Raw genomic sequence first — 23719 nt, forward strand, 5'->3', positions numbered from 1 at the left:
TATTGAAACAGGTATTCTTTCATTCAAGCGTCTTAAGCATGATCATCTGTGAAACACATATTTAAAAGAACCCACCAATTACAGGGGTTTCACTGCTGGTTGCTACTAATTATTAAAAAGCTTTTCCATGTGATGGAAACTGCCAGACTAGTCACTATATAGTCATATATGTACACAATGCAGTGTTCAGGGTTATGCCATTAGGACGGACTGAAGGATTGAGAAACATGAAGTTCTGTATACATGCAGAGGGCAGCATGATGAGAACAGGTAAAGGCTAAAGCTCTCAAAAGTACAGAAACATCTCCAGGAGGTTGTCTCTGTATCCAGTGTATGAGGGGTTGAGTTGCAAAAGAAACCCATTGCATTTTGCCACATGCAGCTGTGATCTTTAGGCAATACTAATATTTGATTCCCATCTACTAGTTTTCAGAAGTTTTTTGTGTCAATAGGTGCACTTTAAATATTATTACATTTGAAACCGTGAATATAATGTATTCAGAAAATACTGTATATCGATATTTGTATTGTCTATGGTGGTATCCTCCTTCCACCACTAGGCAAAATGGAAGCTTATATTTGACACCTACAAAAACAAGAGACAGAAATATATTTACATGTATTCTACTGTTCATCATTTGGTTTTACTTCATAGAATATGAGGAAGATCTCCTGGGACATCATTTGTAATATTTACTACATCTCTCCTTCACAACAGGATTGTGTTGTTCCAAAAATATACTCTACATGCGCAAGTTGTTTATTTGGAATGTTTTTCCAGGTTTCCTTAAAACGAGAATAGTGTTGAAAGCTCAGGTGTTTCCTTGTGGGATCACAGGAGATTGTTTTTGTGATAACACAATTCTCCTTGGATATAGCCGTGAGGGTTGCAGCATTACAATCACAGGAAATATGTTACTATCTATGGAATCTAATGGAAGCTGCGGGCAATCTGTTTGACAATACAAGAGTAGAGCACAACACCCTCTCCATACCTAGAGATAAGTGTGACATGTAAAGCTTTTTCCCATGTACTTTGCGGTATACATTAACAGCAGGAGAGTCTAGTCTATACCGGTGTCGCTTCATCCTCTCTTCATCTCATTATTTCTAAAAATATGTTTTGGCGACAGGGGAAATTTGATTTTAATTTTGAATTACAGCTTTTTTTCTCTAGAAACTAGAAGTTTGCACAATAAGTATCTAGTGCCGTGTTCCCACAGCCCCAATGGATAAAGTTGCAAGGTTAGATCTTTAAAGGGTATCAGTCTTGCTACAGACTGCAGCTAATTTATCGAATGTCGAACAATGGGGGAAATTTATTCTCCCTTCTTCGACAGTTTGATTGAAAAGGCATGAAAATCTCTCTCGTCTCTGCCAGTTTCGGGGATTGTCAACACTGCAAGCCACATGCTAGAAGAAAAGGGCACCACCTTTACTATAGTTTCTGCCACGGCCTATAGCAGAAATCTCTACCAGTTCAGACCTAGTAAAAAAAAAACAAGCAAACAAAAAAAATAGTATATAGTAATAGGCTGGATCCCTCAACATTTGACATTTAGGGTTTGGCTTGTCAGATCCCCACTTATCTAAATACTAATGATTAGGGATGAGCAAATCTCACAAACCCTCACCCATACAGATAACATCTGCAAATGGTGCTGACATTGTGGTTAAGCATTTGGGTTCTGCCAAAACCAAACCGGTCCACTCATACCTAGTCATTAGTATCAGGTCATTGGGGATCTGACAAACAGGATTAGGCAGTATTCACATCATTGCTAGTAAAGAAAAATCCGTAGGTTTTTCCTCTGCCTCTACATCATTCGGACATATAACTATCTAGGTAAATGTCAAGGTATAGCCAGTGAAAACAGTACCTTTGGTAAGGTGGGAATGAGGTTAATAAAAGCCCTCACGTTCTCAAGCAGATCCTTCCTTGTGATGCGATTGTTAGTCCGCTCACGGGACGCAGCGAGCAGCTGTGTTGGTCTCTTTTCCTTCCGGCTCAGAAACCGAGCGACCGCTCTTTTTCGTTCCACCTCGATCCAGAAACGTGTATATAAAACGAAATGCAAAGCAATAGTGTAGCACAGCTTTGATTGAAGACAGTAATCTTTAATTTTTATACTCACAATGATAGGAATTAAAAAGGCCTTAAGTAAAAAAATCTTTAAATAAAAGAATTCTCATGCACATTCGGCGGTAGTTGCCCGAGTCGAGTTTCGCCAATAGCCCTGGAAGAAGCCACTATTGGCGAAACTCGAGTCGGGCAACTACCGCCGAATGTGCATGAGAATTCTTTTATTTAAAGATTTTTTACTTAAGGCCTTTTTAATTCCTATCATTGTGAGTATAAAAATTAAAGATTACTGTCTTCAATCAAAGCTGTGCTACACTATTGCTTTGCATTTCGTTTTATATACACGTTTCTGGATCGTGGTGGAACGAAAAAGAGCGGTCGCTCGGTTTCTGAGCCGGAAGGAAAAGAGACCAACACAGCTGCTCGCTGCGTCCTGTGAGCGGACTAACAATCGCATCACAAGGAAGGATCTGCTTGAGAACGTGAGGGCTTTTATTAACCTCATTCCCACCTTACCAAAAGGTACTGTTTTCACTGGCTATACCTTGACATTTACCTAGATAGTTATATGTCCGAATGATGTAGAGGCAGAGGAAAAACCTACGGATTTTTCTTTACTAGCAAGGAATATTGGACTACCTTTCCTTTCTTTTCCTCTTTGCGCCATCATTCGTTGGACAATCACACTGAACCCCGGTTCCAATCACTGTTTAGACTTTAGTATTCACATCATGTTTTTGGGCATATATAGTAAGGATATGTCAGGGGGATTCCGACGTGTCCTTACAATGTATGGCACATGTGTATCCCACTCCTGCTGAACAGCGTATCCGCTCCGCAATGCTTGGGGGATGGATGCAATATGCTGCATCCGCTCCCCATAACCTTCTATTGCATCTGCGGAGGACATACGTCACTCAGCACGAGGGTGGAAAGACGTAGCTTGCTACATCTCTCCCTCCTTCCTTTTTCGGCAGATCCAGTGTATAGTGGTCAGGTGGAGGCAAAATACCATGCCTCCGTCTGCCACTATGGGGCACATTTACTTCCCCGATCCGATCCACTGTACCGCGATTCTCTTACATTGTGCGCCTGATATCCTGCATGTGCCGCTCTCTGCTCAAGTCCGCTGGAGTTCACCTTCTTCCCAGTGCATGTAAGTGCTTGGCTTGCTACACAATTTTAAAGTTAAATCCCACGCTCTGTCCGAATCAGTCAGATCGTCCGACGGCCCAACCCACGATTTCTGTCGCATGAAAGCCAGTGCCAATGCGCCAAAATCCTATCGCGTGCGACACAAACCCCTTCTAAATCCCTGTCCCAGTGGCGCGATCACCGAGTACGTTGGAAAACCTGATGGAAATGCGGCCGCGGGACCCTTAGTAAATAAGCCCCTATATGTCAATGTATACAACTCAGCATATCCGTTGGGAGCAGAGAATGGTACCAGAAGAACAGCAGCTCTATTCCCTGTGTAGTAGCCTAACAACTGCAGCTTTGGCAATACTTCACTATGACAGGATGCAATGTTACCATATGACCACTGCTATGTCGATAGTAGCTCAGAGCTCCTGTCAAAATTGATGTCAAGGAGACATGAATCAGCTGCCTATGTTGAATAAAAAGGTAGCTTTTATATTTTTCTGAAATATTTCCACCATTCTAAAAGTGTTTGTATGTACAACCACAAAGCAAGGCCACATTACATAAAAGTACAAATGCATTACAAGATATTGTACATGAAGTTGCTATTATATTTTGCCTGTTGCATAATCCGCATGGTAAAAAAGTATTTAAGTAAATTGATAAGTCATAGAAAACAAATCTGTGTTTTTTGTGTCATTTGGATCTACCTCCTTAATCTCAGACCATGAACAACAGACATGCAGCTGATTAGGGTTGAGACACATAGGGGACTGGTATCTTTATTTTGATGTTTTTTTTTTTAATTTTATTTTTTGCAGGTTTTTTTCTTTTTTTGTAGGTCTTTTTAGGTGCATTTTTACAATTTTGCCAGGGTCTTAAAGGGAACCTGTCACCAGGAGACCCATTTTTAGCACGCCCCCAGTCCCCACAGAGCATAGTACATACGCTGCCAAAGTGTTTTTGTATAAAAAAATAGGTTTTACAGAAAAAAAGACATGTTATTTTGTACCTTTCATTAGCATCTGCTGTGTGACTAGGCCGTTGCCAAAAGGGAGGGTCTGGTAAGGAGCAGTCCCCCCCCACCCTTGGGAAACACGTGGCCTTTTCAAATATATGAATAACTCCCATCACTCGGGATTGGCTGTAGAGGAGCAGGGGGCGTCGCTAAGCCCAGTGATGGGTGTTTTCATATATTTGAAAAGGTCACATGGAGGAGCTGTTCCCCAAGGGTGGGGGGAACTGCTCTTTACCAGACCCTCTCTTTTGGCAACTGCCTAGTCACACAGCAGATGCTAAGGTACAATATAACATATCTTTTTTTCTGCAAAAACTATTTTTTATACAAAAACACTTTGGCAGTGTAAGAACTATGCTCTATGGGGACTGGGGGAGTGCTAAAAATGGGTCTCCTGGTGACAGGTTCCCTTTAAGAAGTTAGCGAGTGGGAGTGTCTGTTGCAGTGTTCCTTAATGTATCTTTCCAAGATAGAGGATTTCTTTGTGCTGCAGCTTTTTGTAGAGCCAATAAGAGACTTTAAGTGCAAAACTAAATACAACCGACTTCAACATTCCATACATGCACATAAACTGTCGCAAACCCCAAACCACCTGCAATTCAGAGACAAAGAAAGGTCTCAAAAGGAAAACAATTCATACTTGTGCCTCATGGACTGAGTTTTGCACAGTCCATAAAAAAAAGGCCATCGCATGTGGGGAAGTTAGGCCCAGGTGTCAGATTTACTATCTTTAAGCTAGGCTCTTTTCAAGCTTACATGTGCCCACCCTTGACCCGGGCAAGCACATTGTATGAGCGCCATCTTATTGCTGTGCACAATATGGTATGGTGCCACGTGTGTTGTACCCAACCACTGCTGGTGCATCCGACACACCCTTTTAGTTGAGATGAATGTGTGCTGCACTTCATGTACATGTTCAGGATTGAAGCTCCTCTGCTATAGATCAGAGGAATAAAGACACTGGAAAGGAATGACTGCATTTATCTCAGCACTGCTAGAGCGACCAGGAAAACAGAACTGTGGTCCGAGCAGATGACCATTTTAATGGAGCTGGAGTAAGAGTAGAAGTTTGGGAAATTGAGTAGTTGCAGGTTTGGCTTATCGGCTCCACCACCCTGGGTACAACCCTTTAATGTCTATCCTGCTTTGTTGCAAGATCTTGGGGGGAAGGGATGGGGGAATCAAAACTGGTAGATCATACCCCAGTCGATGTCCCTGCGATTGTGCTTGGCTCAATACATATACTAAGAGGTATAATGTTCTTGGTGCATGATCTGGGGCAGGCTAAATTGAATTCTGCAGGGTCACTTAATCTCCACCATATCCCTTACAAAAAGTGAAACAGTGGTAATGAAAGGGGAGAAAAAAGTTGGCTGTGCATCAAAAAACAAAGCAACAAAAATCAGGGGTTTCCACCAAATTTGCCATTTTATGAATGGAAAGCCTCCATGCATCGTTCCACATTGTATACCATTGCTAGCATGTATGGAAAGCTGCCCCACAGTACAATTAAGTTATAAAAGCAGAAAACTGGGTGATAAACTATTTTTACACTATTTGAACACAGGTGTGAACTGAGCCATTATTTAACCCCTTCCCGACATTTGACGTAATAGTACTGCATCGCGGGAGGTGCGTTCCCGCAAAATGCAGTACTATTACGTCAAGCTTCTGGCGTCGGCTCCTGAACGGAGCCGGCGCCAGAAGCTGCGGGTGTCGGCTATATATTATAGCTGACACCCGCCTCTAACACCCGCGATCGGAGATTTCTCCGATCGCGGGTGTTAACCCCTAACACGCCGCGGTCGCGCTGACCGCGGCGTGTTAGAGGCAATTAAAGGTAGATATAGCTGAATCGGACCCCCCCGCGGCGCTTACCGGGGGGGTCCGCTGCTCCGATCGCAGCCCCGGGACTGCCGGTGCCCGGGGCTGCAAGATCTTGATCCGGAAGCCGGGTCCGTGCCTTCTGGCAGGACCCGGCTGTAAGACACTGGGCATGCGCAGCATGCTCAGTGTCTTACATTACACAGTGCAATACATCTGTATTGCACTGTGTAATCTGTAAAATAGCTTGAACAAGTGATCAGAAGATCACTTGTTCAAGCTTAGATGTCAGTTACTGTAAAAAAAGTAAAAATAAATAAAGGTTTTTTACAATAAAAATAAATAATAAAAGAAAGTGAAAGTCCCCCCAAACACCACATTTCCCTTTACACAAGTAATAAAGTATAAAAAACACTAAATCACGAAAAAACCCCACTTATTTGGTATCGCTGCGTCCGTAGCAATCTGTACAATAAATCCTAATCATAATTGGACCCGCTCGGTGAACGTGGTAAAAAGAAAAAACCAAAAACTTGCCAAAAATTACAACTTTTTATCAAATTGCTTTACAAAAAATGTTCTAAAAAGTGATCCGAAAAAGTTACAAGCACCAAAATGATACCAATAAAAAGGGCAACTTGTCACGCAAAAAATAAGCTCACAACCAGCTCCGTAAACCAAAAAATACTATAATTATGCCGCTATAAAAATGGCAATACTAAAACAAATGCAATTTTTTCTATTCTAGTTTTCCTTCAATAAAATTGGACAAATATAAATAAAACTATATAAATTAGGTATCACCGTAATCGTAGTGATCCGTAGAATAAAGATAATATATTATTGTTATGCTACAGTGAACACCCCCCCAAAAAAATGCTAAAAATCCAAAACAAGAATTGATGATTTTATTTTCCTCCACACCTAAAAAGTTACAAAAATTGCTTCAATAAGCTAAAAACCCACTAAAATGAAGTTTTTTTTACAGTGCATCTCATCTCGCAAAAAATAAGCCCTTATTTATCTAAATTGCTTAAAAAATAAATAAAGATTGTATAGCCTATTCCCAACGAGCGTTGTTATAGAACGGCGCGGCGGGTAGTGACTTGCCAACACCGGTCAGACACAGTGATCGGGGTAAGACTGCGGCTGTTCCTGACAGCCATCCATCCTGCCCCATGGACCAGAAGGGTTACGTTGCCCCCACACACCCCCAGTTTATTATCGCTGCTATTGGCTCATCAATTCAGACGAGCCAATAGCAGCGAATTTACTTATGACGTCAGTAATACCGGTCACTATGTCTGTAGACACGGTGATCGGGGCAGGGTGGCGTCTGTTCCTGAAAGCCACCAATTGTGCCTTGCCGTCCAGAGGGGTTTTGTTGCCCTCCTCTGTCCATGTTTGCCGCTATTGGCTGGTCGATTTGGTCCAGCCAAAAGCAGCAATATTCGTCACAATGGGCATCGCTAGGATGAATAAGAGCAACACTTGGCGATAATTTCCCTACTAAAATGAAGAAAAGTGCTGGCCGTGCACATTGTTCAGATGATGCTGTACAACTCTTACTTGCTGTTCCAATGTGCAGGTCCTGTCGTATCATTTCTCCGTTTTCAAGAGGAAGATATTAGGAAACTAATATTGGGACAAGAGGGATGGGGCTCCAGTATCTCTGGTTTAGATGTTTCTGTGTTTTGCCAGGACAGCATTTTCCCGGTGAATTCTGCTGCTTCTAATGGTAGGACTCAATAAAGAGTCTGTTCCAAAAGAGGAGTTAGGATGGACACTACATACTACTAAGAGACCTGCGACAACTCCAAGTGTGACAAAAGTTTAGTTGGTCCCTTGATATATACTACCTCCTTATACACTAGACATTCACAATTCACGCCCAACCTATTGTGAATTAATTTCGGTAAAATGAATAATTGTAACAACTGTTATGTCCCGTTGCTCCCTATACCCCTCCATTATTTCATAAGGGGCGCCACATAACGGGCACTGAACGTTCCAGAAATAATTGAAATTTCCATCTTGGACTCCATTGCACATCATATTTGGAAACCACCTATATGTTCAAAATGCTCATTTCACCACGTGTATTACACTACACCACATATTACACCTTGCTATATTCCCCAAGGGGTGTACATTCAACAATTAGGGTCACTTTTCGTGTTTTCCTCTGTTTTGGTACCACTACGGCTCTCCAAATGTATCCTGACACATGTGAAGGATTTCTTGCAAATTTGGCCTCTAAAAGACAAACACCCCTCTTTTCCTCTACTGTGCGCCCATAATACATTTTATATGCACATGTGGGGTACTTCTACACTCGGGAGAAATAGTTTTACACCTTTTTCGGGGTTATTTAATATATTATCCCTTGTGGCTTACATAAATTAGGGGTAAAGTGACATTTATAGGAAAATTTTCACCTTTTTAATGATTAGGGCCTAATTGGATCATTCACCTGTAGGGGCAAATACATATATTACACATTGCAAAATTCTCTAAGGGGTGTGCATTCAAAGATTAGGGTCACTTTTCGGATTCTTCTCTGTTTTATACCACTAGGGTTCTCCAAATGCATGTCAGACATTTCTGTCAAATCTGGCTTCTAAAAGGCAAACATTCCCCTTTCCTTTTACTGTGCGCCCATACAACATTTTATATACACATGTGGGGTACTTCTACACTCGAGAGAAATAGGTCTACACATTTTGGGGGGTTATTACATTTTTTTTATCCCTTGTGGCTATATAAAATTAGGAGTAAAATGACCTTTATAGGAAAATGTTCACCTTTTATCTATTTAAGTCCTAATTAAATCAAACACCTTTACGGACAAATACACATATTACACCTTGCTAAATTCTCTAAGGGGTGTGCTTTCCAAAATGGTGATACTTGTTGGGGTTCCCCTCTGTTTTGGTACCACTACGGCTCTCTAAATGCATGCTGACACATGTAAAGGATGTCTGTCAAATTTGGCTTCTAAAAGGCCAATGCCCCTCTTTCCCTTCTGAGCTTCACTGCGTACCCATACAACATTTTATTTGCATGTGTGGGGCAATTTTATACTCGGGAGAAATGCTAGTACACATTTTTTGGGGTTGTTTCATCTTTAATGCCTTATGGGATACAAAAATTAGCCGTAAAAGTGACTTTTTGGGGAAAATCTTCACCTTTTTCCTTTTAGGGACCTAATTGAAGCAAACACCTGTAGGGGAAAATACACATATCACACCTTGCTGAATTCTCCAAAGGGTGCACTTTCCAAAATGGTGACACTTGTTGGGGTTCCCCTCTGTTTTGGTACCACTAGGGCTCTCCAAATGCATCCTGACACATGTAAAGGATGATTGTCAAATCTGGCTTCTAAAAGGCCAAAGCCCCTCTTTCCCTTCTGAGCCCTACTGTGCACCCATACAACACTTTATATGCAAAAGTGGTGCAGTTCTGTGCTTAGGAGAAATAGTTTTACACATTTATGGGGTTGTTTCATCTTTTATCCCTTGTGGCTTACAAAAATTTGGGGTAAAAGTGACTTTTTTGAGAAAATTTTCACCTTTTTTCCCTTTTGGGGCCTAATTGAATCAAACACCTGTTGGGGAAAATACACAAATTACACGTTGCTAAACTCTCCAAGGGGTGTACTTTCCAAAATGGTGTCTCATGTTGGGGCTTTTCTCTGTTTTGGTACCATTATGGCTCTCCAAATGCATCCTGACACATGAAAACTTTTTCAGCCATATTTGCCCTGCAAAAACGAAACAACGCTCTTTCCATTCCAAGTGCCCCCCTGTGCCCGTACAGCAGGGTACAGTGACAAAATGGGTATTGGCATACTCAGGAGGAATTGCCCTAAACATTGTAAAATGCATTTTCCTTTTTAACCCATTGTGAAGGTGCAAATTTTAGTGTTCAATGAATCTATAGTGAGATAAAATTACATTTCTCTAATTTCACTTTCATTTATCTTTCACCCTCATGAAACGCTCAAAGGGTTAACAAAATTCCCAAAGGTTGTTTTGAATATTTTGAGGGGTGTAGTTTATAAAATGGTGTAATTTGTGGGGGTTTTCTGTCATGTAGGCCTTATAAAGTCACTTCTAACTAAATTGACCCTCCAAAAGTAGGTTTTGATGATTTTAGTGAAAATCTGAAAAATTGCACCTAAAGTTATAAGCCTCCTAACATCCTAAATAAAGGAAAAGATGTTTGAAAAATGATGCCAAGTTAAAGCACACATATGGAAAATGTTAGTTATCAAGTTATTTTAGTGATATGACCAACTTTCCAAAAAGTTGAAAATTTTGAATTTGGAAAACATTGTTTTTCTCAAAATTTTTGCCAAATTTCCATTTATTTCATAAATAAATACTAAATATATTGATTAAATTTCTCAACCAGCATGAAGTACAAAGTGTCACGAAAAAACAATCTCAAAATCAACTGGATATGTTAAAGCGTTCCAAAGTTATAACCACTTAAATAGACACATGTCAGATTTTAAAAAATGGGCCGTGTCAGGAAGGTGAAAAGTGGCTTCAGCGTTAAGGGGTTAAGAGCAATTTTTCAGGCATAAAGTAAGCCAACTAATAGCAGGTGCATAAACTAAAAAGTCTTCAGCTACGTGCAAAAGCGAGCCATTGTTAGGCCAAAAATCAACAGATCCACAGTCTTTTTTGTGGTCCTTTGGCAAGCTTGTAAAGTTTGCTTCTGTGTAGGGTTGGACTGACCCATCGATGTACTATTGAAAGCACCAGTGTCTTTTAGGCTCTTCCCCCCGTCGGGCGCTGAGCCTGCCCCCTGCCTTTCGTTCCCTGCTGTAGCTGTGATGCCGGCAGGTGCAATGTGATGATTTACATGAGGTAAAGTGACCACCCCCAAACAGTGTTCTTTACCAACCAAATATTTTACATGAATGACACATAGAAGGAAATAAAAGAAATGAAATTAAAAGAAAAAAAAACACAGAAAACCAAATCTGTAAAGGAGTTTTATTTATAAATATAAAACAATGTTACAAGTCTTCCTCAAGCCTACAGATAATATTCTGACCTTATCCAGGATGTTGGAACTAGGGAGAATTTAACTTTTCTATTAGAGATTCAATTACTTTAACATTTTTGGCATCTTTTGGCTTGGTCACAATGCCCTTAAGTTTTTTCTTTACTTGGGTGGCAGTTTCTTCATCTGAGCTCTCTAAAAGACTAAAAACAAAAATAATTTATCAGTGACATGTTGTGGTAAATAATAAGACATGTTAAAAGGGTTTGTTAAAAAAAAAAAAACCCTCAAAGATATATAGTACCCCCCCCCCCCCCCATAGCAGCTACTGTGCTGATGCTGCTCAGGGTCTGCCTTCTACTTCCTGCTCCTGGTTGCAACACACAAGTAGTAATTTATTGCTGAAGCTGAGAAGGCATTTTCAATGACAATGAATGAAAAAATAGTAGGACTTCAGAAGATAGATAAAGAGGGCTCTGTTTAATTTTTAATCCATTATAGAAACAGATATACCAGAAAACTTTTAGGGATCAATGCACTAGAGGTTTTAAATGTAATTTTCAGCACAAAATAACTGCTTCCTCCACTATCCCCTGGATACAGTAATGATCCCTCTAAATGTACAAACCTAACAGCAGTACGACAACCACTGTGCAATGATAAAAAACAGTAAAATATTTAAAGCCTGAAATCGCAGGTGAATAGTGATTTTGTAGCAGTACGTTCTTGAGAACACCGTTCTTTTGAATTACTATAACCAGCTAAACAATGAGCCAAGGCCAACAGGAGCAGAGTTAATGACTACTGCCTAACAATATGTAGTGAAGTGAAAGGGGTAGGTGATTACAATGAGCAAATCACTGAACAAAAAGCATATATTGCCCACGCTGAGATGCTTCATTACAAGTCAACTTTCTGTGTTTCCTAACTGAACTGTGCGAGCCAGATCTATTTCTCCTAAGGGTCAATCGTCTTGCAAAACTCAGCCAGCCATACCTAATGAGGATTAGAGTGAGGGGTGAATAGTGCAGGGTCTTAAAAGTAGATCGAATTGGTATGCTTTGTGACCTTCTCTGTGACAAAATGAATAGATAGAAGTATGAAGCAAATACAAGTGTAATAAAATACAAAAAAAAAACCCATAAAATTTACACACAAGTTATGAAATTAATATCAAGGCGATTTAGCAAAACAACAAGACCTTGTGAATGTACTTTGCTATTTCAGGGAATCCTATTTGATGAAACTCATACCAGTTTAATACTGACCACAGGAGATCACATTGTAACCTCTCTCCATTATTATCTTGCCCCCTGGGTTCATCTCATAGACTGTTCAACCACGACTGTGAAAAGGGAATTTATATTCCAAACTGCTGTGTTCATTGAGCTCTGCATTCAAACTGCCCCCTGCACCTCCCATCTGCTGTCATATCCAACCAGAAGCCTGAAACTGGTTTGACTCGTAGGGAAGGAGCTGTATGAAGAGATCTAATGCTGGAGATCAACCACAGTCCAACTGCAACCCAGCAATATAAATCCATTCTTCCCAGTCCAGCTGCTACCAACACATACAAAGAGATGGTTACACAGGTCTCCAAGTGTAACCATCTGCAGCTTTGTATGGTCAGGAATGCTGGTAGTTTTCATTTAAAGGGAATGTGTTGCCAATTTCCACCTTGAATTTGTTTTTACCTTCTCATTTCTATTTATTTCAAATTCTATTTTCTGTCCAAGACTATGGGGGCTGGCATCTGAGCGCTGTAAACAGCATATAGTGCTGCGCTTAATGGCAGCTTTATGGTCATAGGCAGCAACAGTTTGTACCCCATGTTCTGTGTGTACATTCTGTGTTCTTTCTAGCATTTTCTAAACATGCTGTATGCAGATAGGACATGTATGTAAAACTACCATCAATAGTAGAAGAAATGATAGCGATCTTCTATTCACCGAGATGGTGAATCCTGCTTAGAAAACTTCTACAGATTAACAAAATATCAAACCCATCCAATCCAATGGTGATGGAGCGGCACTTAAAACATACAATATCGGTGCTGGGTGTTAGTGGTAGGTGTCTGATGTACAGGGCCGGATTAAGGTTGGTGGGGGCCCCTGGTCGCAAAATATGGTGGAGGCCCCCATTAAATGTAGTCTAGGGAACAGCAATCGCTATATACCACTACCCAGCAACCACTGCATACAGCCTCCCCCAGCAACCACTGCATACAGCCTCCCCCAGCAACCACTGCATACAGCCTCCCCCAGCAACCACTGCATACAGCCTCCCCCAGCAACCACTGCATACAGCCTCCCCCAGCAACCACTGCATACAGCCTCCCCCAGCAACCACTGCATACAGCCTCCCCCAGCAACCACTGCATACAGCCTCCCCCAGCAACCACTGTATACAGCTCCGACCCCGCGGCAGGGCGCCGCCATCTTTATTTACATTGGATCGTCTATGGCAGAGCAGGGAACTTATGGTTCCCTCGCTCTGCCATAGACTAAAGGCAGAAACATCGGCGGGATTTGGCCCGCGGCCCGGCGCCAAATACATTGTTAGCGATTCGGGCGGTCATGCGACCGCCCGAATCGCCCCAATTTGGTGGGGGCCCTTTTTAAAGGCAAAGTGGTGGGGGCCCGAGGCTCACTATGATCCGGCTCTGCTGATGTATTATACAGTGTATGGAGAGGGCTCAGCCCATATTTATCAAATGGGTAACAAGAAATATTCTCTATTATAACTTGTGTGTGAATGCGGTACAGGTTACTAATTATTTCAGTTGGAAATCTTACCAGCAAAGGACTATGGCTCCTCTGTTGACTTGTGCCCAGGCGCTGAAGTTCTCTATGCTCACATGGTCTACCAACGTTCTAGCAAAAGAACCTATCAAGAGTGATATAATAAATAAATCATGCCTGTAAGTGTTCATTTAGGGTCTATAATTGTAGATAACTACTAATGATTATCAAAAAGATATTGTGATATTAGAGGCCCACATAACTTAAATATAGCACATAAAATACAGCATATAAAGTATTATAAGCCACAGTTCTGTGGCAATACGAGTGGGGCTTGTACTTTACTGCCCCCTCTTCCTGCTATCCTTCATTTGTTAGTAGGAAGGCTACAATGGTTGCTCTTCTGAGCACACCTTTTCCCCTCTAACCCTTTTTTTTTTTTTTTGCTTTAAGGAAAGCTCTATTTCTTTAGTCTTGGTTAAAGTCTCTTTATATTGATGGGTAAGCTGTAGGATACTGTGATTGTAATAAGTTTGTACTATGTTACAGTGGGATAAATTGACATTAAATCCAAATTAAAATTTACAGGGATAAAAAAAAAACCCAAAACATTATGACGTAGGACAAGAACATCCTTGGCCAGCAAATTCACGCTTTCATCTAGAGAATACTTTATAAATCTACATTGTACCATGTGTCCCAAGAATTTATATCCACAGCAACAAACAAAATGCAAACACAAGAGGGTTTAATGTAAGCTTTCTGAAGGGCTTCAAGTCAACTAGAAATATTTCCAGACAATGAGCATGTTTCAACTTACCTTCTTTACCATGTTCTTTCAAGTCCTTATCTTGCTTTAGTAACCATTTCAGCACAAGGTGACCAGCAGGGTGCTCCGCAATGTGAAGCTTTAAAGAAAGAAAAGGAGGATGAGCATGTTCAAACCCAAGTTGAACACTGCATCTACATCAAATGCTACATGCATCTAGATTGTATTTGATGGAGCAACAAATGTCACACAGCAAGGGCTTTTACTGATCTCAAGTATGCACCAAACAACAGGAAATAACAAAATCGGAATGTACAGCATACATTAAACTAAGAAAACTAACAAAAGGAAAACCAGTTTAACTTTTTTCTTTTCAGCATTTGATCAGTAGTAAAAACACATTTTAATACCTGTCCATTTTCTCCACCTGGTACAAAGTCTTCAGCAGCTATACTGGCTATAGCCGACATGACAGGCTGCGTGTCCCCCAGTGCATATAAAAGAGTATTGGTCACCATGGCACACATAGCATTCTGTAACACCAACTCTTTTACATTCTCCCCAAGATATTTCAGCAATGGTCCCGATACTGCTTCTAGCAGCTCACGTTGTCGCACTGCAGGATCCTTTTTACTGTTGTAAAGGACAGAAAGACAACATTACAAGCTCAAAGTGGAAGGGAAGAACAAACATCATTTTAAATACAATCATTTTAAATGATAGTAGGCCATTATGCATGGATGGCTACGACTACATCTGAACCCAATCCAGATTATACCTCAATGGCATTTCTCCATAAAGTACTCTTTGTACTACCAATAATTCTCCATCAGAAGCACATACATATTTGAGTGACCATCTCCAAACTTAAAATTGCATGAGTCTTCATGTTGCAGTATTCGGCATATTTTTTCGACAACAGGTAATTTAGGTCAGTGCTCCAAATGGCATTTGTGTGAACAGCACCATTCTGACACCGCGTGGACTGAGTGGCACTGTATAGCTATACTGAAGGGATCAGTGACCTAGGTGGCTCTGCAGACCCCTTATTGAGACAGTGACCGTATATCCTGTCGTAGCTCTATAAACCTACCCAGTTTCTGCATAATCATTTCATAATCCATCTATTACATTTATAACAGATCTAAGTATGCACAGGCATCATCATAATACCATTGAACTTCAATAGTAAACCAGTATTCAGTGACCTAAGCTTCCCCCAGTGCCAGCTTCAGCCAACATCATTTTGCATTTGTGTCTGTTTCAATACAAGGTATTTGGGGGATGATGATGATATTCATTTAAAAAAAAATTGTTTATGCGTACAATAATGCAGGACATGGAGCATCACAAGACGTCCCAAGTCCCACTGCCCGAGAGTCATGTGATCTGTAAACTATAACAGGGTAAATATAATACAGGTGACCCTATTATGGTCTTAGATCTCTACCACAAGGAAAGTATATTAAACAGTTTTGCTGCCCATAGAAACCACAGTGCAGCTTTAATTTCATATTCATTTCTCGGTTGCTACAGTTACAATAGCTCTAGCTCTTATTACACATACAAGTCATTTACCTGTATGCGTTGCCATCTCCTTGCTTGAGGACTTCAATGATCTCAGGAAGAAAATGTGCAGAATTGCGGCCACTCAGCAGATACAGGAGGACTTTTCTACCATATTTGTCTTGTATTAGATTGGGTAATGCACTAATAATTTCCTGTATAAAAAAAGTTAAAAAGATATACATATGTATACGTGCCCATGCAGAAAACAATCCATGCGTCTTTACCAAACACAAACATTTTCTGCTCACTGCAGACAAAGCAAATCAATAATTCCAATTTATTACTTCAACGCTATGATTAAATAGAAATCTGGCTGGCGAAGATGCTCCTGAATTTTTCATGGATCAATGTCTCTCCTGTGGTGAAATGAAGCAGATGCTTCATTGTAATAAACGCACAGCAGCAAAAATTAAAAAGTAAACAGCACATTGGGAACAGTAAACTATTTACTCAAGGGTTATTATGTGCTGCTTTGAGATATTAAATGTGACTACTTGAGATTCATTTTCCAAGTCGGTTATTTCTCATTCTTCGTTTTATTAAGTACGTCTCACGGATTCCCTCCTCAGCAATCTTGTATATACCTGGTACTTTATGCAGTGTACTCATGGCTACGGTTACTTCTGAGAAAAAGAATACGCATATCGCTGATAAAGCAATTTCCCAAGAGATTGGAATGGTTAGCTGCTAAAGTGGGGGTTGTCCAGGATTAGAAAGCACCTGCAATCGGTCAGATGCACAACATAAACCTGTCCAGAAATTGTGCCTTGTAACGTAGAAGCACGAAAGCTTGGTACTTGTTTGTTACTTTCAAACTCAGAACGGTTCAACACTGAGTTTCTGTCATTTTCAGTACTGATTAACTTGTGCTGTGCTACAGACTTCTAGTAGCTGCCTGCAGGGATATCCTCATAGGAGACATGGAACAGTGAGTCCTTTGTATAGATGTGTCGGGTCAGGGAATCCTTTGTATAGATGTGTGAGGCCAGCAGCAGAGCAGGGACCATGTCATGATGGGAATACAATCATCTGTCCATATATGGTGTTTCTATATCTCTGAGGGCTTCCCCTGACAAAAGGTCCCCAAATTACTTCTTATTATTTAAATCATTTTGGGCCAAGTGGGGATTTTATATAGCTAGAGCTAACAAAGATACACTGTGATTTGTACTCAACCTCCACTCTCTACCATGCCATACGGATACAGGACAGAGCTTCTATCCACTAGACTATGGGCTTACTGGATGTCAACAGGAGAATTATTTCTCACTAGAGTTTCCATAGAGTTAGGCCGCATTTACACCAATGTATGGGGGAGTATGTTAGGCCTCAAACTTGCGGCCAATACGTATGGCTGCATGAAGCCATACAGTACTGCTCTGTACACGGGGAAAAGATAGGACAGATCCCATCTTTCCCCGTGTCCACATCCGTTTGCCATGCATCTCCATGGAGAGAGGAGGGGTCTGTAAATGCAGCCTTACACTGTGACAAGCTTAATCCACTGGTATATAGAGATGGATCTTCTCAAGAGATCTCTGTAAACAGAACTACATTTTTTTTTTTAAAAAAACATGTAATTAATAGTTAATTTGAATTAATAAAAATGTGTAGGAAAATAAATTATACATTTTATATTAACATTACCAGGACAACCTTCACAATACATATGCATGTAATAAACCGTCATAAAAAAACAAAAGCTCTCCTCACAAAACGCTGGTTGAGATACTGCCTGCATGCGTTTCAATGGAAATGCAAATGCAGGTGGGCTGACCCCCGCGCCCAGATGTAAACGCAATGTAAATGTCCCATTTGACTCTACACTAAACTTTGAATTCAGATAAAACAACACTTTAAAAAAAAAAAAAAAAAAAAGGTATCGGTATAGAGCAGTGATGGCAAACCTTTTAGACATAAAAGTGTCCAAACTACAATCAAAACCCATGTATTTTTCGCAAAGTGCCAATGTGAAAATTTAAGCAGTAACTTATTACTCCCTGCTCGGTCACAGGTTTAAAAATTGTATAGGCACCTGAAGACACCAATACAGTAGAGTATCATTGTAGTTTCTTTCTAGGGTCCTGGGCTGCCTGGGACTGCTAGAGGCCTTGAGTCCTGTCTGGCAAACTCTATGCTGGAGTGATGGCGCAGGTGCCCATAGAGAGGGCTCTGAGTGCCGCCTCCGGCACCCGTGCCAAAGGTTCGCCACCATTGGTATAGAGTATGGCGATACTTCTCCTAGTATCCTATTGCACTCACAGTTCTGGTATCGGTGCGATCCTACCACACACACTGTAGACATTGCGGCTCAAACTTTGAAAGAAAGTAGCCATAAAACCCTATTACTGTATAATGATAGCAAACTTAGATTATCCTATGTCCAAGATCTGATGCACATGACTATAACAACAGGCTTTCAAATTTCCAGAATTGCCCCATGCTAATAAAGTTAAGGCAGTCTTGCCCCCATTCAATCACAGCACCAGCCATAGTACAGACAAGGGGGTATCCTCCATGTCTAGAGAAGAGAAGGTTTCACCATTGTTTTAAACAAGGATTTTTTAATGTAAGAGCATCGAGTGCATGCTGTGAATGTCTATCCATTGTAAAAGTTGAAAGTCTTTGAGGCAGCTGAGTTTTGATTTGTTTTTTTGCCCCCAATATAGGCCAAATGTGTGCCTCGTATGAGGTTTTCTTGTGTTTGGCAAGATAGGAGAATAGGTTTGACATGATGAATATGCATCTTTATTCAACCTTATCTACTATGATCCTTGATTTCCTTATACTGCATACTTTTGTACATAGTACATATAAAGTACAGCAGCTAACAACGTCTAGCAATATTGAGGTTTTGAAGTCTATGCAGAATAGGAGAAAAGCTTTTGTGTTCTTCAAAGTCTTCCAACAGCATGCAAGCCATGGGCCTCTCACGTGAATACTGCAGAGCCACAGAACACATCAGAGGATGCAGCTTCTAAATAAGCTTTTAACTTCTGCTCTAATTAGTTCTAGAAATTAGCCATGAAAAAGAAATTGCACTGGGGTATAATTGGATTCTGGTCTCCATAAACAAGGTGTCTTTAGCCTACAGCAACAAGTGATGCCTTTTATCCAAATTCAGGTTACTGGATTTAGTTTTAGAAGTCAAAACTAGGAGTGAATCATGGAAGAAAAGTATACATGGCAGAGTCTATGACCGCCTCCGGCAGCCTCTCAGGCCAGTCTATGGCTGAAGCCTCTGCAATTTTAGTTAACTTATATATTAGGAAAGGGGAGGTGATAGCTAAGATTTTTAAATTATTTTTACATATTTTTTCAGGGAACATTTAGCAGGAAACACCTATATAATGTATCCCCTTCTTTTCTCATTTACAGATCACATGTAACAGTGATCTTGCGGCATCATCCCATAGGATCATTGTCATCGGTGAACTTTATACAGAGACATACATATAGGATACACATTGCATGCATTCTTCTTGCTTCTGACCTCCTCAGTGCTCAGCATTATAAATCTGCATAGGACTTTTTCCCCCTCTTTTTTATATAGAGTAAAGCTGCCTGTGTGAATACATGCATATGATGTTTAAATGGATATGTCATTAAAGATAATAATGACATATTTGGTGTAACTACAAATCGCTGAAAAACAAGAAAGCTTATGAAGTTCCATATATAGTGCGGTTTTACATTTGAAGTGATATACGAGTTTGTAGCCTTTAGTTGGTGATTACTGGGGAAAAATAATGATCGCGTAGAGGGTAGTACTATTCCTGCTGTATCTCTTATGAAGTCAATGCGTTTTATCCAGACAATATTTTCCTTCTATTAATAATCTTTGCTGTCCCATCTGCTCCCTTATGATACAGTTCCCATGCTTCTTTGTGCCAGAACAAACAAATGTGTACGTAAAACACCAAAGCATGTTAAGGCTATAGCAAATTCCATGACCGCTTTCCTGGCTGAGTAGTTAAATAAATACTCTGCTATATTTAATCTTTGCCTAATCCTATGTTTCCATTACGGAAATCTTCACCTGGTTACAGTAGGTAAGAGGATAAAGGGAATCTATATTCAAGACAGCCATATGCCTTAAACGCCCACCAATTAAAACATGCTTAGAAGTAAAATAGTAAGAGCATGCCTCTCCCTCAAACTATCAGCAGGTAAAAGCCTTGTAAGCTTAACTGTGGCCACACAAATGTCTCTGGCCCGTCTGCTGGATGACCTGCAGCGCTGGCCCTGTAAGAACTGTTACAGTACTGACACTGGAGTTTGGCTAGCAGACAGGGAGTCCTTGCATCCTATAGAAATAAGATACAAGGACTCCTATGTCCATACCATGAGATCAGACAGCCTGCTTGCGGTCAAGTAATGATGTTCACTGGAATATCACGTCATGGTATGTGACAACACCAAAGAAATATTTCTTAAAAGGAAATCTACCATCAATAACAAACAGATAACCAGGGACACATATGCGCAGTTCCAGGCAGCAAGACTAGTAATCTTCATATATTTGTAATCCATGGCCTCTTTCCTTCTAAAAGCAACTCTTAAAATTATGATAATGAGCCAGAAGGGCTGTGCTGCAGATTCACAGGCTGTTATACTGCGCAGGAGAACTCCCCCCTCTCCGTAGCCAGGCAGAGGGAGGGGAGACAGGAGCCATGAATAACAAATATTAGATTAAAACAGTAATTCTGTCTGAATCTATCAGTAAGTGTCACTGATTTACAATGATAGTGATGGTAGATTTCCTTTAAAACAAGATTTTACAGCTTACAATGTATTTACAATTACTTATGTTTAACTAGTCCTGGGGTACAATAAATAGACATAATTCTACAGACTTAAGACCTAATGGCAATGTACGGTAACTCACTGCCTGAATAAATGTTTTGTTATGTGTAAGAAGAACAAAGCGGCCAACTGTTTGGTAGTAGACAAGTCTTGTCAACTGCTTCTCCTGATCTAGACAGGACAAGCAAGACGACACATTTACAGAGTAACCTGAGCACTTTTATCTTTTTTTACTTCCATAAGCTTGAAAGGGATGCAATGCAAGGGATATTTAATCCCAACAGTAAGTAGTATAATTTGACCCATAGATAAACCCTCAAAAGCTCTGCAAACTAATAATAATAAAAATAATAACCTCCCCCCCCCAAAAAAAAAAAAGTTATGGCCTTAGGAAAGAGGCGAGGGAAAAAACAGAAATACAAAAATGAAATAAAGGTCAGTAAACCTGTCTGTGTAACGGAAACCATGAGATGCAAAAGGCTGAAAGCAGGTTATACAGGAGCTTAGGGACAAGAGCATTATAGATTTAGGATTATGAATTATCACTGGAATGTCTTATGTCCCACACTAACTTACAGTATGTGTCCTTTCAAATGTGACGTGCAGCTAACCACATAAAGGCCAGTGCAGTTACATAAGCAGAGAAGCAAAACTAACACTGGGTCTTACCAGGATCATTATTGTCTTACATTAAAAAAAAAATTCAAGTCATGGTTCACAAGGTAGAAAGTAACTTTTAGAAGAATTGTGCAGGTTTGGCCCAACATAGTTATTTAATGTATGTAAAGCACAGTGAAAGCCTTGTAGATTTATCTGGTGCAACAGACTCTCTTCTCAGGCTATTGAGATGCAAGGTGCTGGATTATTACCCAGCTACACAACTGCCAGGATTTGTGGTATAAAAGAAGCAGAAAAAGCGCTTTAGTAGCCACAATGGGCCATAGAATCTCACAGGATGGGTGCTTTGTGGAGAATCTGCGGTCAAGCTAGAAAGACGCCATCGACGTGACAAAGTGCAGGCAATGCATGGCGTGCACATCTATATTGTCTCACGTCTGCACGGTCAAAACAATGGAGAGAGGAAAGAAAAATGCATTTATTAAAGTGGTTTTCAATTAAAGGGATGCCAACCATGGAATAATTTCAATATGTCATAACCTATGTTTAAAAATAAGAAAATATTGAAATCTCTCTTCGGGCTTTGTTTTTAAAATCTAAAATTAAATTCCTCAAACCTGGCACCTATTAGTCCAGAAAACAACAAGAAACAGAGCAAGAAGAGGAACAGGGGCAGACAGTTATTTGAAGACTATATGGCCCCTTTGTGGAGGTTCAATACTCTAACAAATAATTTGCATACATTTTAATGTCAGATAACAGAATTATTGTTCATACTACAAATTGTGAAATATACCATATATATTCGAGTATAAGCTAGTTTTTCAGCACAAAAAAAATGTGCTGAAAACCCAAACTCTGCTTATAGTGGTAAAATTAGGGGCCTCGGCTTATACTCGAATATATATGGTACTAATATATAATACCTATATAGCCTATGTTTGACCTATACACCAAGACATGCCCCTGAAAAACATGCCCTGTCCAATATAAAAGTGGTGGACGTAACCTAGACTTGTAAAGCTGGATTCATACTCACAGAAACAATTACTTGTTTTACAAGCTTCGTATCATCGACACAATCGAACATCGCCAGCAAAACCAAATGGGAAAATTCCCCCTGGAAATGAAGAAAAGAAAATAGGTTATGCTAAATATAGTTACACACACTTATTCCTTATCTAAACCTGTGGACATAAATCCCCAATATTCCTTTGAAATAATTATTTTTTTTTTTATTGATCAATTATCCTTTGGATCAAAATCATCAGTGGAAGGGACTTTGTATGAGCAGCAACTGCACTATGAATTATGATGTGTGGAATATATGGAAAAGTACAAGTGGAATATAGGAAAGTACGTTCTTGTCTCCCCATGTACAACATACACAGAGATAGTCTTTCATCATGTGGAAGAAGGGCACTCGTTCCTATGCTTTCATTTGATCTTATTAGCCTTTTTATTTATTTATTTTTTAGCTTGGGTTTGTACCCCATGACCTGTGAAGCGCTGAAGAATATGATAGCATTGTATAAAAATTAAGTCTCATTTCTTAATCTGTGACATTATAGCAGTCTATTAATTTTATCAATTCAGTTGCTTCAGTGATAAATAACATAATTTTTATAATGAAAGAACAGGTAAACAGTGCTAATTCCATGTGAATGGCTTCTTTTCTTCACCCTGTACTGGCACGAACAAAGCCTTTTGTCTTATTTCAATGCAAAAATGACCTTTGCCTCATTTTTAAATCATCAACTCGTTGAACCGAAAATTCTAGAAGTAGCAAGAACACATTATCCCTTGTAGAGAATGTGTAAGAGAGGATCAAAAAAACAAACAGGGTTCACAAAAACAGTCAGCAAATAAGGCTCCTCTATGAAGCCCAGCACTAGAAGAAAGCACCGACACTGAAGAACCTTCTGCCATCTGCAGGAAAATCTGGTTCGCCCCTGGTGCACTTGCTAGCCAAACTGCATATTGCCATACACATCTTATCTGCACATGCTCTGTGCCGAAAGGACGTTTATAAAAGTCATGACAGTGACCAACTTCAAACTGCGATATCTCCCGAATCATTTCACTTAGAAACACAATTTGTCATTTTAAAAAGAATATCCCCTTTAATAAGA

The 23719-nt window shown here is 40.1% G+C and overlaps 1 protein-coding gene across 3 annotated transcripts in view; it reads right to left on the reverse strand.

The window, feature by feature from the left end:
* Positions 1–11060: 11060 nt before the first annotated feature.
* Positions 11061–23719, reverse strand: part of PUM3 (pumilio RNA binding family member 3) — a 48229-nt gene continuing 35570 nt past the window's right edge. For all 3 annotated transcript variants that reach the window (XM_072151679.1, XM_072151697.1, XM_072151689.1), the window contains 6 exons: positions 22627–22707; positions 16173–16315; positions 15005–15227; positions 14646–14733; positions 13880–13970; positions 11061–11287 (listed from right to left, as the gene is read on the reverse strand). In XM_072151679.1, coding sequence (XP_072007780.1) covers positions 11155–11287; positions 13880–13970; positions 14646–14733; positions 15005–15227; positions 16173–16315; positions 22627–22707 — 759 coding nt within the window. In that variant the 3' untranslated portion in view covers positions 11061–11154. The remainder of the gene's footprint in view (positions 11288–13879; positions 13971–14645; positions 14734–15004; positions 15228–16172; positions 16316–22626; positions 22708–23719) is intronic.

The sequence above is a fragment of the Engystomops pustulosus genome, chromosome 1 (assembly GCF_040894005.1).
Source record: "Engystomops pustulosus chromosome 1, aEngPut4.maternal, whole genome shotgun sequence".
NCBI lineage: Eukaryota > Metazoa > Chordata > Amphibia > Anura > Leptodactylidae > Engystomops > Engystomops pustulosus.